The sequence below is a fragment of the Ylistrum balloti genome, unplaced genomic scaffold, assembly GCF_031769215.1.
Source record: "Ylistrum balloti isolate Yb309-2 unplaced genomic scaffold, AGI_CSIRO_Ybal_v1 Utg371142, whole genome shotgun sequence".
Lineage (NCBI taxonomy): Eukaryota > Metazoa > Mollusca > Bivalvia > Pectinida > Pectinidae > Ylistrum > Ylistrum balloti.
Genome location: NW_026782626.1, coordinates 216,337 through 233,744, shown reverse-complemented (window position 1 = coordinate 233,744; position 17,408 = coordinate 216,337). Strand labels below are relative to the sequence as shown.

Genomic DNA, 17,408 nt, shown 5'->3' with positions numbered 1-17,408 from the left:
AATTCTTTGCTTTCTTGTGTAGAAGTTCCTTTTATAGCGGAAGGAAGCAAAGAAAAACATAATTATCTACCCACTGTGAGATTTATATCTTTAACTCCACGTGTGCATCTAATCGTACAATGGATAATGCTTTCTACAACGAACGTTACGTATCTATATTAGGTTTGGATTCAGACTTTACGTCTACAACACGACACTAGAGCAGTACCAGCATTTCTTGACACAGACGTGTCTAAATGATATTTGATGACTCACTGGAAGCCCGTAAAATATCATTAATTGTTTTTGGTTTCTAGTCGGGAAATGTGTGAAAATGCCTTTTTGCATTTGTAATAATCAATGAATTGCCATTTAAAGTATCGTTATATTTTACCATATTTTGCTACAAATCATCCTATCAATTTGTCAGATATCCGGATGTTGTCCAATATCTACATCTTTTATAACATTTAAGTAGATACCTCAAGACCCATTTTTGATTTTAAAATATTTACATTTTTCACTGGGGCATATACCTAGTAATGCATAATATACCGCTTGCTGCAAAGTACATGTTTTACAGGATTATTGTTTTTTAACTTGTTGTGACCGTGAACGTGGATCATATTTGTGAACAATCTGGCAATTTTTACTTGGATTGACCATGATATACATCGCAGGTGTCGTTGATGAAGAAGAAAACGCTTACCATTCTGAATCACCTGGTCGTGTTCAAGATTGTCTTTATTATTATTTTTTTACATTTACGGTCGTTTCATCTTTTGTTAACATATCAGTATTTTATAATTGTTTCTGTTTTTCAATAGCGTTTAACAAAATAATGTCTGGTGTTATTTCTCTTTCATAACACTTGTTATTACTACATTGGGACCCTGAAATTACCAGTAGAAGAATTCACAAAATATTTGCTTATCATTATACGTCAAAAAGTGATTGACGATGATGTTCTTGAAGCTGTATATGGAATTTAGTAAGACAAAGTTTTCATGTAGTAAGACAAATGGCTATAATCCACAGCAGCTGATGGGTTTTAAGGCATGAAAACCTAATACTAATCCAACCGATTACACCAAACTTCAGCGTATGTCGTAGCAGCGACATGCACGTGAAAATTAGAAAAAAACGACATAATCTTAATTCAAACTCAAATTCGATGAAACAAGGACAGAATATGAAAAAGAAATTACTCGGAGACTACTCTAAAAGTGAAAGTGTGCTAAATCAACATAATCCGTCATGTAAATCCAAAATCGTGTCATCCCACAGAAACATGGGTTATGACACGGAGACATATACTGTATATTATAAACTATATTTTCTATAGATGTATGTATATATGAGTAGGTTTATATTGCATTACGCAGCACCATTAATGTTGCTTTTCACTGTTTCGTCTTTACTTCTTACTTCAAAACCTTAATCATCATTCATGGTACATGTCTCATACACACTGATATAATTGATATGTATCGCCTGACAAGGATATGGAGCAACATTAACAATGACATCGATTTTTGCTTAGAGCAACATATCTAAATAGCATAAATATGATACCAAATTTATATTGCTGTAAAGAACATTGTTCATACCATTCAAAAAGCACAGTTCATCTGATTATTTTCCTTGATTCAATTCTAAAAGAACTATTTAACCAAGCGATGAAGTGGGAATTCAGCTTGTTCGATGAATTTTGTGTATTGATAACAATTTTCCCAAATTTCTTTATTGGCTACAAAGTTGCAGTTTTGGAAATAGACATCGATGTTAATGTTGCTCAAAAGGAAAGGAACTTTTTCTGACAACGGTCTAGCAACACATCAGAAAAATTGTTTTCAGATAAAGAAATCTCTCAAAATTCGTCCAAAAAAGTATACAACTTGGGATAAAGATTCATAACATTGCTCTCTGGATACGCACACACTGAACGCAACTGCATTCATAGAGATGAGTCTTAATTACAGTTGTGCTGTTGCTAAAAGTCAAACACACTATATATATTTATGTATCTGTGCGATGGTATCATTTAATTATTCCAAACCATGATGACGAATGGTAAGTTTCAAACACGAAAAGTGCGGCGTCACGTGATCGAATCAGGTATTTGTTACATCGTATACTTTGCATAAATACGTTGTTGAGTGAAGTTTCAGGAAGCAATATTAACATACTTGCGTAATGGCTCTCATTTAAGGAGAGGATTAAGGTTTTCTTTACAGATGCTTCTCTACAGGAATGCATCACTTGTTGCCGGTATGTAAATTGTTATTAATGACAAAAGACATGACGTCTGAATACTTGTGAACTAATAATCACTCCAAATTATATAAAACGTGATATCATCTTAACTCTGACAGTATATCATTAAAACATTGCAAAAATTGATATAGAATTGAAGCATGATGAAAAACTGGGTAAATAAATCGACATGTGAACAGAATCACAATCCACACACATCATGGCTAATTATGAACAATGAGTTCACAATAATTGCATAAAATAACGACAGGTGTTGCCTCAATACAATCCATTTTATTTCCTCATAACATGCGAAAAGGTCATTCATAGAGGCTCCGAGTAGATATATTACTATTTACATACTCTACAGAGAGATTGCCATTAACATGCGAACTTTCCGAACCGAGGTCTCCACACGTTACTTTTTTGTTTTAGTTGTATTAAGCAATACATCCAACGTTCAATATGGCTGAGTTTGCACGTAGGTATGAATGAATTAGTTTTACGAGACAAGTATACAAGGTTAAGATTAGAGAATGTGAAATATTTGGCCTGTCGCATGCATAACGATAAAATGATAAACTTAAATATTGCTTAATGGATTGTATAAAAGACTCAAAAGTGAAAAGCACATTTCAAATAAAAAATTAAGAAATACCAACACAATCATAATTTTAAATCAAATTCAATAAAACAATATGAACAAAAGAAAAGTCTATACGGAGATAAAGTACAAAAAAAGTACAAGGAGAATAAGACTAAGTGTTCTGGGATAGTAAGCGTATTCTGCTTCGTCGACGACACACGATTTTCAAACCTTGGTAAATACAAGTAAGTAATGTCTCGATATCCAATCAGAACAAGGTTTACAACAACGGAGTCAACAGGGATATCTCTCACGAGATCACTATACGACCGTAAAACTTTCCCATAATTTTCACCAACCTGACATCTTGCATGAAAATCGTGATAATGGGAACAGGTCTTTGAATTTCGAATCAACAGCGACATGTTAACATCAAATGTTGGAGATGCAGAAATATTGTTATCTGGAAATGGAAAATTTACAATAGGAAAATTGGAATCACCACGCTTATCAATAAGATTTAGGATATAGCAAAACAATGGATTAAACTAATTCTCAAATAGTGGGATTCTTCGGATTGTCTAAATAAATCACGTTTCAAATATAGCCACATAAAACGGGGATAAAATACAAATACAATGACTTCATAATAACGATTATATACCAAATGTTTGATTACGATTAGTGTTCTCAGAGGTATAATGTACACGTAGTTAAAATCTCATTTATTCATAGTACTCACTATAACGTAAAATGGTGTGCCATTTCTGCGAGATGGCAGTCAATAGATTGAGCTTCATTTTTTTTCTTTTTTAACATATAGTTGGAAGAAATTCTGAGGCTTAATCATATTCCTCGTCACGTCTATCACACCATCCTTTATAACGAGCATGGATCAAACTGTCTACAGCTGCAATGCAAATGCAGAAAATCGACATCGATAAGCCATGTTAATTAGAAATGACTGCAGATGACCAATAATGCCTTATATCTACGGTATCATAAATAAACCACATCATTGATTTTGTGGTGCCGCCTGTGCACAGTGGAAATAGTATTGTTGGGTTGCAGGAAGACTTGACACCAGTCGACTCTCTGTTTTATAGCCTCGAGGTGACATTTGCGCGCCCAATGGTACTATAGGACGAGTCGTGTGGTTAGTCGTGTTTCTCACGACACACAGTTGATTTAAAGCGTTAGAGAAACATTTCGACTATAGTGTGGTGAATTACAAGGACTGACACAGAAGCAAAGTTTATGAAAGTAAACCGACCCGATGCAAGAGATGAGTGACACGATCAAACAGCGTATCAGGATATGACCGTATTGGATTAACCTTTCTTTCGTTAGTTTGGCTCCAGGAAGTGTGGGAACGGCGTTAATAATGATACATGATTACCATGGATCTTAAGACACTTAAGTACAGAGCGACCTACTATTATCTGGTCAGTATTGGAATATGGTGTATTTTCTTACAGCTTGTGCCTTGACCGGACTTTTAAGTAAGATCAGGTTTTAAATATTCAGAAAACCCATTTTAGTCATCATCAGTATCAAAACATCGAAATTCTGATAGCTATGTAAGCGAATTCTTGCAAATCATTGTAAAAATGTTGGAATTATGTCCGCAACATGACTTTCCACATGATTTTCGTTAAAACAATTTCATTATTCGTGTGATGACAAAGTTCCTTTCACATCTGAACACTGTATACATATCTATAGATATCATGCTGCAATACCGTAATGATTCGTCATCTGTGACATTATAAAAGAGAGTGAACCTTAAAACTAGATTGGTGTCCCACTTATCACGCAATTACCTGTTGATGATATGGTTGACCTTTGGCGTGACCTTGGAAGTTAACCTATGACCTTTTGGATATGACTCGGTTTATCGATGTGTTAGATCACTAGGCCATGCATTCCCGACCAAGCGTGACGGTCCTGGGTACTGTGACCTGGGTCCTGATACTGATCCCTCTGTTAAGTCAGGCTGGTAAAGAGAGCATTCCGTTGGCAGGTAGGTCATAATTTATATATATACGTAATACACGTGCTAGATTTTGGTCTTTAAGCCTGTAAATAAATTTACAGAAGACAAATTTGATTTTTACTTATGACTGACAAATGAGATAATATTTAACACTTAAATGTCACGTGAATGAAAGCTACTTGTTTTGTAGCTTCCTTCTCCATACATTTTAAATCTTATTTGTTTTTATTTTGTCGGTATCTTCGAATCATGGGGGAAATGCCAATTGTAATCAGGTGATTGACGTAAACATTCTGAAGCATATATGCATGATATGTGTTAAAGAATGTTTAAATCACTGTTATGTGTTACTACTCATTCTTATTGAAAAGATTTGTGCAACTCGAAAGAAAGATAAACTAGCTTCTTGTGGTTATAGCAAGTTGTTATCTTCAAATTCAGGTTGTAATAAAACATATGTTTATGCCTCCTCTACATGCTCTAGCTAAAACAATAATTTAACCAACAGCAAAATTTGTTTCTCTGCAAATCAGTAAACATATTCATAAGTCTAGTTCCCAACACAATATCAGTGTTTAAGTTGTTCACGGTGTCTTTGATAGAATAGCGAATCTGCATTGCGCTATCATATGATAAGGTTCGTATTGTTGGTCAGTCAGCTATATGTGTTGTGGTGATAGTTAAATTAATTAGATTAGAGTTTACTGGTGTATATGGAATATAAAAAGCTGATAAAAATAATAGTCTGGTAAATATTTGATTTGGCTTGGTATTGTAGTTGGCAAACAATTACTTTACTGTATATTAGTTTGATATGGGAATAAAATTTTTAAAAATGTTCTCGCATTCGGAGGTGCTGTAGAAATGTAGAAATGGTGACCTCGTGTCAATGTATATTAAAGAGAAAGAAAAGACTTTTTATAAAAGATACACATATTTGATGTAGATACTTGAGCCATGAAATAATAATTCTATATATACATGTAGTAACACAGGCGGTATTTTGATCGTAGAAGATCGATTGAAACGCAAACAGAAACGAATGGCGATTTTCGTATTTAAGAGTGTCCTGACAAAAGAAAATGAAGTCTACAGAGCGATGATATCAACGCCAACTCTTACAAACGGTAGGCGGGGGGAGTCAATTTATATACCAGACTAATATCTTTCTTGACAGGAAACAGGTATTTTGTTTTTTGTTTTTGATTTTTTTATCTATTTAAAAAAAATAGACAAAAAAAAGAAAGAAAATTCATCTTTTCATCTATGAGTAAGGCTTACACTGTCGATAGCTAATTAACATCTGAACCCTGCTTTCAAAGACTGGCTAACTTATATCGTAACTAATCACACGGAAACCAAACCTTGGCACTGTAGTAATATCTTTTTCTGTGAAGTCATGTTTTCAAAGCAACTTAACCTATCTATCTCCACAGGAAATCTTTGATTAAAGTGGATATTGAAACGTGAAATGCCCGAGATTTCTATCAGATGTAGACATCCACATATCTCCACCCTGATACGATGTCTAACAACTTCACCTTTGAATTACGAAACAATATCAATGTCAACAGAAGATCACTTTCTTAATTTTAAATTGTAGAAAAGCTTCAGTGATTTTTTTCAAATTTCATATTAATGAATTCTTGCTTGATTTAAACAAAATGTAATCAGTAGGTATTTTCTTTGTAAAACTACTGGATCAATTTATAAAATCTTCTTTCGCTATATTTGCAAGTTTTGTGGGAACACACTGCAAAACGTCAATCAATTTTGTCTGCAATGCATTCGTGAATGTCTCTAATAGTAGTGATAGCAGTGATCCGCGTGCATATCGACACCGAAGAAATCTCTAGAGACCATATGGCTAGTAGTATGTATACCATTACCAGTCTCTCTAACATTACTGCCCGACAGTACTATCCCACAGACATACATTCTCGGCAAACGTTAATCTCAATAAGCAGACAGAGGGTAGCCGGTATAGTGATAACTAACCTAATAAACGTTTTGATATATAAGTCTTATGTTCAAAGTGCTTTTCGAGTTCTGTCATTATTTCTGTTTGAACTTCTGATGTCCTTTTATTTTGTATTGAGTACGAATAGTACTGATAAATGTTTAATTTAAAAGATTTATTTGGAAAATGATAGCAGACGTGCAGATGACCCAGCAGTTTTCTCTCTTTCGGTGCAATTGGTTTTTTTCATACTTCTTTTATATTGAGTGAATGATAACACTCCTGCTGAATTCCTACTTGACACTGATAGGCATTTAAAGTGCTGCCATTTTAGATAATATTTTGAAATTTTATGTCAATTTTAAAATAAAGCATAATGTTCCAGAACATAAAGTTTCTGACGTACATAGATCTTGCAAACCATTAGTTAACACTCTGAACGTGTTATATAAGAACATCAAACACGGCTCTATCTTTTTAATAAATCTTTGAAATAAATCAACGCCCGACAAGTACAATTTCATTTTTTACAAATCCTCGTTCCCTTCTTCCTTAAAAAATTACCCATTAATGGAGCTAAAACTCTTAAACAGATAACATCCTTAATCTTTCGAATTTTTTATCGTCATATAAAGACTCTGTATTCTCTTTGTTAGGCATTAAATCTACTACAAGTATTACAAAATTAGTACACGACACAGAAAATGTATGTGTTATGATGGTATCATAATGTCGTTTGCAGTTTTAACGGTATAGAAATACAATGTAATAAAAACTTCATTTGTGTACGCCTGATAATCTGAAACAGACTATATCACCTACATAAACACAAGCTTAAAATGTAATCGTTGTACTCGACAACATCAAGGAGACCGTTAACAGGGACTTAGTGTATTTATTTGGAAATTGGTAGTTTTATAATTGATTGGATACATATCTGTTCGCCAAATGTTACCAACAATATTACCAGAAGCAATACGATAACCTTGAGTGCAGCATGATGCATAACCATTCCCAGTACCACGGTGGATTTTGTCACACGCTTAATTGTAATTACAGGATTCTGAATATAGATGTCTGCACATGTTACTACTATCTGACAGATTGCAGTGCGGAAAATAGTAATTATCTTTCACGCCCATATACGGTGTACATATGTGGTGAAATTTCACGGGGAAAAAAGTAAATACCAACATGTCAACATGATAATAATCCAAACTCAAAGTCAATGAAACTAGGGCAATACATGAACAAAAGAAAGATTTACATGAAGACTTCTGAAAAAGTACAAGGAATATGTGTTCCGGAATGTAAGCGTATTATGCTTAATAGACGACACTTCCTTTTGTAACAATTTGATAAAGGCTACTTTAAAGGATGTAGGTGAATGTTATCCCTTCGACTGATACATCTATATCTCTAAATCAATATATAACCAGTGAAGTTTGATGTACTGTATTTACTCTTTGAGAAGACCCACGATTACCTGTGGAACGTATGTAAATCCATTAAATTCGAAGTAGTGACAATGATATTAAATTGCGAATACTGCAATCATGGAAAGCATAAGTGGTATAGACTGTAAGTTTGCCTATTTTTGCTTTTAGTTCATTGTCATTCGCATCCTTTCGGAAGGCATTTTAGGAAACTTTTTTCTGAAATAACGTAGTTAATGCTTGAACTATGCCTTTTGCAGACAATCAGTGCAGAGGATGTCCTGATGGCAGTTGCCATGAACTCGACGGCCAGTACTCATGTATCGGCGATTGCAAATCGGGCTTCTTCGGTCGCTCCTGTCAACACCATTGTCCTTTACGCTGCAGAGACGTCAATTGCGATAAAATGCTTGGAGTATGTGACGGATGTTCGTATGGGTTTCATGGATCATACTGCTCTCTTCCTTGTTCGCCTCATTGTAACACACGTGCCCATCAAAAGTGTAATCAAGATACAGGGGAATGCATTGGTGCATGTGAATTAGGGTTTTATGGTCAAAGTTGCGACATGGACTGTCCCGAACATTGCTATCTTAGTTGTAACAGGAATGACGGCTCTTGTTTCGTCTGTGACTCCAGGTACTGGGGCCTGTTTTGTAATAATACCTGTGGTACAAACTGTTTTTTGTCATGTGATCAGATGACCGGAAGGTGTCCTGTCTGCAACTCAGGGTGGCGAGGAGTTACATGTCAGTTACCGTGTACTCTACCAAACTGTCAAAGCTGCACCACTAACGACGAATGTTCTTCCTGTAAAGAAGGATGGTATGGACTGAAATGTGACCAGATATGTTCTCCATATTGTCAAAGCCCAACATGTGATCGACGAACAGGAAATTGTGATTGTCAAAGTGGCTGGTTCGGAGAACAGTGCAATAATCCGTGTATACCCAATTGTTCTTTTTGTAGTAGCAATAAGACGTGTGTGTTGTGTGATGAAGGATTCTATGGATCTCATTGTCAACATAATTGCATAAATGAATGTAAAACATGTCTAAGATCAGGACTTGAATGCATGGAATGCAATGATGAGGATCGATACGGTTCCGCGTGTGAATGTAGCTTTTCAGAATGTACAGAGCGCGAGAAGGGCAAATTTGATTGCATCTTGTGTAGCAAAAATGACTGGTTTCCTTTTGAAAATGGTTGTTGTCCATGTAAAAGTAGCCACTGTTTGGACAGAACTGTATGTAATAGTAACTCTGCAGCTTGTTCATCCGGATGTCAGAGCGGATACTATGGTATAATGTGCAGCAATAAGTGTAGTCCGTTTTGCAGAGGTGGTAACAGAACATGTCACGGAAATTTAGGTCATTGTGCCGACGGATGTAATGATGAATGGTTTGGCAAGAAATGTGACGCATCTTTCTGTAAAGAGTCTTACCCTCACTGTATTCAGTGTGCCTATCGGAAGAAACCGTATTCCGCCATCAGAAACGATCTAGACTGTACCGAATGTGAGCCGGGCTTCTATATCACTAACGGCCATTGTGAAGAATGTCTCCATTGCAAAGACAACAAGTGCCGGAGCCACGACGGGATCTGTCTAGAGGGGTGCGCACGGGGGTGGTATTTGGACTCTGTGCGGGAATACTGCACCAATGAGTGTGGTCGCTGTGTTAATCAGATATGTCATGCTTTTAATGGTACATGTATTAACGGATGTCAACCAGGATATTATGATCATACCTGCACCCTTCACTGTCCCAGGAACTGCAAGTACACTACATGTAATGATTCAGGAATCTGTGCCGAGGGTTGCAGCCCAGGATACTACGGGATCCAATGCTATAAAGAGTGTGAACGATGTTTACAAGACGTATGTGATCGTGAGACAGGCGTCTGTTTAAGTACGTATGTCAGAACAAAAGAATAATCTAGATCACCTATTTTGGTTAAGTATAATGACATTGCGCTGTGTAAAATACGAAAGTAAGCAAAGACTTTATTCCAGTGTAATGTAGAAAACGAAATTAAGCAAAGAACTTTATCTCAGTGTAATGACTTTGCGCTTTGTAGAAAACGAAAGTAAAGTAAGAACTTTATCCCAGTGTCCTGAGATACATAACCCAAGAAACTATCTTCAGGACTTGCAACGGAATACAAGTTTGGTTTTTTCTGTGCCTTACTGCCATATTGATGTTGACTGTTCATTCAATTTCCCTCTCTTTTGAAATGGTATTAAATATATCAATATAGAAATGAAACTGTCTGTGTCAAGTACCATTAGCACTGCAAGATTTTTTTGCTTTGTTCCAGAGTGTAAGCCGCAGTGGCATGGACCTGACTGTAGTCAGAGTTGTGATGGATGTGTGGAGGGTATATGTACGGACGGACAGGGTTGCGCAGATGGCTGCTGGCCAGGACTATACGGCATATCCTGTAATATTACATGTCCGGACAAGTCCTCCTGTTACGCATGTGACCAATTGTCTGGTCAGTGTATCGTATGTAAAGACACACTCGGCTCCCCGGCACCGCCGTCCTGCAAAGTCGTCATGGATGACGTCACGTGGACGGAAGCATACAGAGAGACATCTTGTGAAACCGGATATTATGGAGAGTTTTGTAGAATTCAGTGTCCAGAAAACTGTCTAGTGGATTCTGAAAAGCGGCATCGTTGTGACAGATTTACAGGCACTTGTTTGCCTACACCTGGATGTTACCCTGGTAATTACGGGCTCTACTGTGATCGGATATGCCTTAATTGTTTGTATGGTGCATGTTCACGGGACGATGGGCTGTGTGTGTATGGATGTGCTACAGGTTGGACAGGTCCAGAGTGCCTAGGTTAGTATGTATTGGGTTTGTGTCACATGCTTGCTCTACTATGTCTCCGTCGGGTGGTTTCAATGAAGACATTGTCATGACTCGTATACGAATTGTCGCACATTGTCGTCATGGCTGGACGACAACATGACAAATGTACCCGGGAACACCACAGAAAGATCATGTCGTGTTGTCATTGAACATTTCACTTTTTAAGTACATGTATAACATGGCGTTTAATAAGACACCTAACATAAGCTAAATGTCTAATTTGCATGTAAAACGCGTGTTGGAGTCATTTGGGAAATAGGAAAATACCGAGAAAAAAGCAATTTCATTATTGACTATTGTGGCATTGTCTCAAATAATATCTGAATGTGCTGTTCATGCTTTAGCGACAGGTCTGTAGGATTACATTCAGTAAGTAGCCAAATGCACATGCGACACCAGAGGGAATATGTAGGTCTACCACAGACAAGATAATCAAATAACGCCAAAACCGATCCCGGCTTCACCACAACATGCCCACTAACCTAACGAGTCTAAAGCGAACCCCATCTCCGTCGAATGCCCCCATTCATACGATGATCTCCAGGTAATTAAAGAGGCGAAAATAAACCATGAACGTGGCTATGGCGTCCTGCTTTAATGTGACTGCAAACAATGTCTGGGTCTCTTTGATCTTTGGTTTTGTAACCACACAGCTGAAATCTATTGTTTTCCTGACATTTGCAAAATATTGATGTGTCTTTACTGTAAATCACATATCTTTCGGTTGAGATTTTTTTCGCGTCGATCGCGAATTGAAATCCCTCGCGATAATTTGTACGAGAATAGCGCTGGGTGATATTCATGTTGAATTTAATTACCGATATCAGAGCCTTGAAGTGTACAGGTTTCTAATAGGTCATCATTTGTAAATTCAAAGTCAATGCTTGTTCTGCTTTCGCGAAGTCATGTATTCGCGAATATATCTGAAGCGTTAAGTTCGCGAAATAAAATATTTACGAAATCGAAGTGATTTAAAGTATTTCAATCTTGAGCCAATAACACTGCATATCGTTTAAGTAAATAAGAGGTCAATCTAACTTATATATATGTATCATTTAATATTTTTACTGCTTTTTTATGTAAATCTTTCCGAAGAGGGATAGTGTTATAAATCGAAAATATGTCTCTCATCTGGATTTAGTGTTGATGTCGTGTTTCTTTCAATGATTACTTTTCATATTAACCTTAATGAAACTCGTCAACAAGATGTATCGTAAACAGATGATATATTCTTTCCTGGAGGGCAAAGCTGCTCATCTACCACTTTTTCAAATGCTGATCTGAAGGTAGATGCTCCAAATCTACACAGTGTCCATGGTTCTGGACAGTGTTTAGCAAGATAATACTCCATTTCCCATCTTCTTTTGATAGAATATGTTTGGCAATCAGAAGTAGTATCTATATCATAGTTCGGTTTTTGTATGAATGTTCAATTAATTTTTTGTTTGATTATACACGTCCTACTAACAGTGCCTATGATATACATTTTATATCTGGTACTATTTAGAATTTACTTCATGAATGTCAGCTACTCTTACTGGTCATGTAAATGATTATTTAGTTTATTCGTTAAAGTATAAAAAGAACTGGATGATTTATTACCTTCCAGCTGTGATCTGTTTACCCCAGAAAGTCCCCATCCATGTCTTATCGTTAATGGTAGTTTTGTGATATATTATCTAGTTTTAGATACGGTGTCTGAACACATGAGATATCATATTGCAGATACGATGTATAAGGTCGGCTTAGTATACAAAAAATCAACCAATATGTGGGTGATTATAGTAAAAAGCGACATTAATAAAATGAGATAAAGAAAGTAACGAAGGATGCTGCACTAATAGTATCGTTCCTGATGTAGTATATATTTAACCACAATATACAAAATATAAAAAAAAAGAAAAAACATTATTCATCATATAAAATCATAGTAGTTTCTGCTGTTTCCATCGCAGTGATCTGTCCATTTCTCTTTGGTTAACACCCAAACTACCCCTTCCCTTCTAATTCGAATAGAATTATCTGGGTTATGCTAATCACTCTTGACTCTTGTTGGCCCAGTTGAAAAAAAAGCGCAAAGGGTTTTCTTTGGGAGGATGTCGAATTACACGGGGAAACCCTATGTGGTGAGGCAGATGACCCCACACCTTATAACGTCAACTCGGGGAATTGAAACGCGGACGTCTAGTGAAAGCGAGTATATCACCACTCTTTGTAAATATCTTGAAAGTAGGTAAAGGAAAATAACTTCTGCAACATTTCATATAAATAATCTCTAGTAAGAAAACCACTAAGAATATATAAATACTACAAACACACATTGGTGGATGTTTATTTATTCACAATTGCGATACAGGTTACATGGCGTCTCTATACTTGTGATATAATTTTCGTAATCTTGTGTCAGTTATAAGCGTATATAAGAAACCGTATATATATTTTCCAGTAACGTATAAGTCTCGTCTTAGGTGCTATCGATCAAAAAACATAGATATTTTCCTCTTGGTGTGTTATTTTTGTGTTTATTATTATTTATTTTATCTTTTCTATATATTTTATTTTCGTTTTCTCTGAAATAGCTGTCTCTAAAACTGTTTTTATATATCAGTAATGCGTAGAGACCACCGCAAACTGCATCACTGCTTTCAAAATGATTTAGCATTCTGACTTTTCTTTCTGAAATTCATTGCGATGCTTCGGCTGTAAAAACTGCTCCTCCTCTTTGATTTCCTGTCATCTATTTCAGAGAAGATGTACAGTTTGACGATCGCAGCTGTCGGGTTGTTTGTTGTCGAGAAATTATCTTTGACCTTTACTGCCATCTCCATTAATGGAATGCCACTATCGTACAATTGCAACATTTTTTCTCATCTTCATTCCTCCCGCTAGGTGATTAGTGGTTTTTTTAACGATTGACTACCGCATTGTGATAGATAGGTTGACTGATTTGGTTAAAGACGTGTTCCTCTGACCTTCGTATTGTCGTTGGTGAGGCCTGCCTTTGCTCTTTCCGCAGCGCTGTACGTTTTACCGTATATTCAGTGTCCCTCTTTCTCAAAACATCATCAGCAAGGAAGGTTTCCAATTTAACGTTGTTCTACACATTACAATTTTATTTTTGAATCGGCTGATCAAAACGCCAACAGAACTTATGAATATTTTACACACGACAATGAGTAAACACCGAGTAAACAGAAAAAATGAATCAACTAAGAAGTCGGAAAAGAAAATGATATTTGCAAGCATATAATCCAACATTTCTTTTGCAGCGAAGTTGGAGACGGTTGAAACTGTGGATATTTCCCTATTGTTTACGACTGTGGCCGTGCTCGGGGCAGCAGGGGTCGGACTGCTGATAGTTCTTTTGTGTTATGTATGCTGGACAACAAGGTCAGTGCCCACTTGTTGGTCTATCAAACCTAACAGCGTTAATAATTTGATGAGGCTTAGATAGGTGTGTAGTTACTCTCACTGACCATTAATTCATTGTTTGTCTCTACTCAATCTTACCTAGATATGTATCAAACGGTCCAATTAATTTGTGTCTTTTGTACGATCTTAAATATCCCGCATGGCACGGCATCTGTAATACCGCTTTCATGTATATTTGTATTTAGGTCAGTAATTTTTATCTTACGTATTGCTTGATGTGTGTAAAGATCAGAAGATGGATTCTTGGTGGGGTAACTAGGTCATAAGTGCTACTTGTTCAATATATCGAGTAATATTTACATATAGGTTAGGGATAGCCCGTTATTACAATAGATGTTTTTTCTATGTATACTGCAGATAATAATCTTGGTTGGCTATTTTGAATACTTCGTCTGAACCATTCGCATATGTTCAATTTTGCAAAAATTCATATGAAGATCATTTCGGGAAAATCCAGATCATCTAACGCCAGATTATTCATGCGTCTTAAATTGTCAATAAGAATCCATGTTAATTACCAATAAGTCGTATGGCAGTTTTCTTGATTTTAGAAATACATCTTGGCATGTACAAGACAACTGGTAAAAGCAAGTATAACCAATTACGGGCTGTCCCACGTAATAATGTGAACAAATTGATATCAAAGGTTGATACTGCAGTAAATAAGTTTTAATCGCTGGAAACTTAGAACTACAAAAGACAATGAATCATTTCATTATGGTTCGTTGAAATTTCAGAGACATCTTGCATTTTGAATGAGTAACCTGATCATTTCTTTCTTAAAAAAATATTGAAAGCGTTCTTATCTTGACTCATACCTTTATTATCTTATCTTCTTTTCAGGAAAAATTCGAAAGCTGAAGTTTACATCCCAACAGATCCACCGGGCCAGACAACTCTATAGCACATTCCTATAGTTAATCGTCCATGCACAATAGATTTTTGGAGTATATCACAGCCGATAGTGCTTTTTCTGAATTTCTATTGGAAATTCGCTTGAAAAGGACCTTCGAATATCAAAAGAATGACATTTTTCTAGTTCTTGAGAAGGCCTCGAGAGACAGTGACAACATATTAATGACGCTCTAAAAATAAAAGTGTGTTTAATTACAAACGGAATTAGGTTACAGCTGCATAAATCAGAACTAGTACTGCTAAACGAATAGACAGAATCAGTTGAACCAGATACAGATATGAGATAAACTTGCTTTTTCAAGACCCACTGGATGACAGAACTAGTTTCTTACTCAGCGAAAAAGAAACTATTTGAAGGAAGTGTTCTAAATCTATTGTGGATATATACGACAAATAGTTCGGAGAGAACATCAGCACCATCGATCGCTCAAAGCACTATCTGTTGCCGGTGGTATTATTGTGTTAACAGAATGTACTGCATGGATCGTGAAACGGTCTCCGCGAGGCCTTTACAGGCGTTTGTTATCTTTCAAAACCATTTCGTTTCTAGTTACGTACGTAGCTCTTACAACGTGATGTTATCAACGTCCTGTGTCCTTTTACGTTTCAGTTATATCAATGTTGTACCAAAGTTACAGATAACAAATTATTCATGAGTACACAGCGAGATTATGTGATAAAGGGCAAAGTTGCAGTAAGTTAATTATTCTTCGTGTGATCTGAAGTGATTTATTTCGTAATGTTTCTAGAGATCGAACAGTGCTACATCATTTCCCGCCTCCATCTAAAGATAGTGAACGCTTGATAGCTGTTGAACGGTTTATCTTTATTAAATCGGTGTTTAATTGACTCTTGATACATCGATGTTAAATCGACGCTTCTTTCACCAAAGTGAAACTCACTAGAGACAAATGAGTGCGTGAATGTAACCAGAAAACTTTGTTTGAAGAAAATCAGATTATTTCTTATGTGAAACATTTCAATGAATCGTGTCTTGTCAAATATGTGAGAAAATTTCAAATTACATTTGACGGAGACTTATATCTGTGTATAACACAATGTTTTTTCCAACAGGAAATGCTTTGCCAGTTCGTCAATTGTCTATATATCGTCCTCCTTGGGAACGACACTATAAAAATCTTTCAAATCCACGTCTTAATGTAACATCAATGGAATACACACTGGTTATATGAATAACTGAACCATAATGATTGCTAAAATAAATGACAAGATTGATTCCATCTATTTCAGTATTTTATAAGTAATATACAATGGGATCGCATCATTGAAAATGAATTTCCAGACATGTTATGGGTAATTGCACTTTTTTTTAACCTTTAAAAATCTAACCTTGGCGAGCTGTGCACTAATAAGTAACACATCAATTCTTTGTGTCATATACGACGGGTACATATTCAAAGTTTTCAGTTTTATTGTGAACATATTTATTCACCCAAAGTCATATGTTTTACGTTACTGAAGTGATAAGTATAGTTTCATTAAATATATACATAAAAAGATATCATTACAATCCTTGTCCATAGATTTTTAAAAACCGTTGTTTGGGAATTTTTTATAGAAACCTGCGGGAATCTATTTTCGACGTATCAAAATTAAGTGATTTGTTAAAAAAAAGAAAGAAAAGAAATACCCCCGCTGTTTTGATAGAAGTGACGTGGAAATCATGATTTTTGAAAAACTTTCTGGTTTTGTTATCTTTATCTTTATCAGATCAAACGTGTTTGAATAAAGCTTTGTAACAATGTTTTATTTGTCATGTTTAATGCGTTCTACAAAACACTCATTACCATTAGTTCTGAACGTTAATGTCGACGGAATTACGGACATGAATTATTGATATTTCATGAGAGGGCAAAAAAACTGTATTGCGACACTTGTGATTTATCGAGAATTGTCAGAGTTTTAAATCATTTAACACATTCATTTTTAATTTTATATATAGAATAA

General features: G+C 35.8%; 1 protein-coding gene across 1 annotated transcript; it reads left to right on the top strand.

Annotated features, from left to right (window-relative positions):
- The first annotated feature begins 7,506 nt into the window (after positions 1 to 7,506).
- Positions 7,507 to 15,429, top strand: LOC132561038 (multiple epidermal growth factor-like domains protein 10). Its single transcript, XM_060225755.1, has 6 exons — positions 7,507 to 7,527; positions 8,474 to 8,716; positions 8,914 to 10,123; positions 10,533 to 11,063; positions 14,363 to 14,483; positions 15,369 to 15,429. The coding sequence occupies exons 1-6, from the start codon at positions 7,507 to 7,509 to the stop codon at positions 15,427 to 15,429; spliced, it is 2,187 nt and encodes a 728-aa protein (XP_060081738.1).
- Positions 15,430 to 17,408: the final 1,979 nt, after the last annotated feature.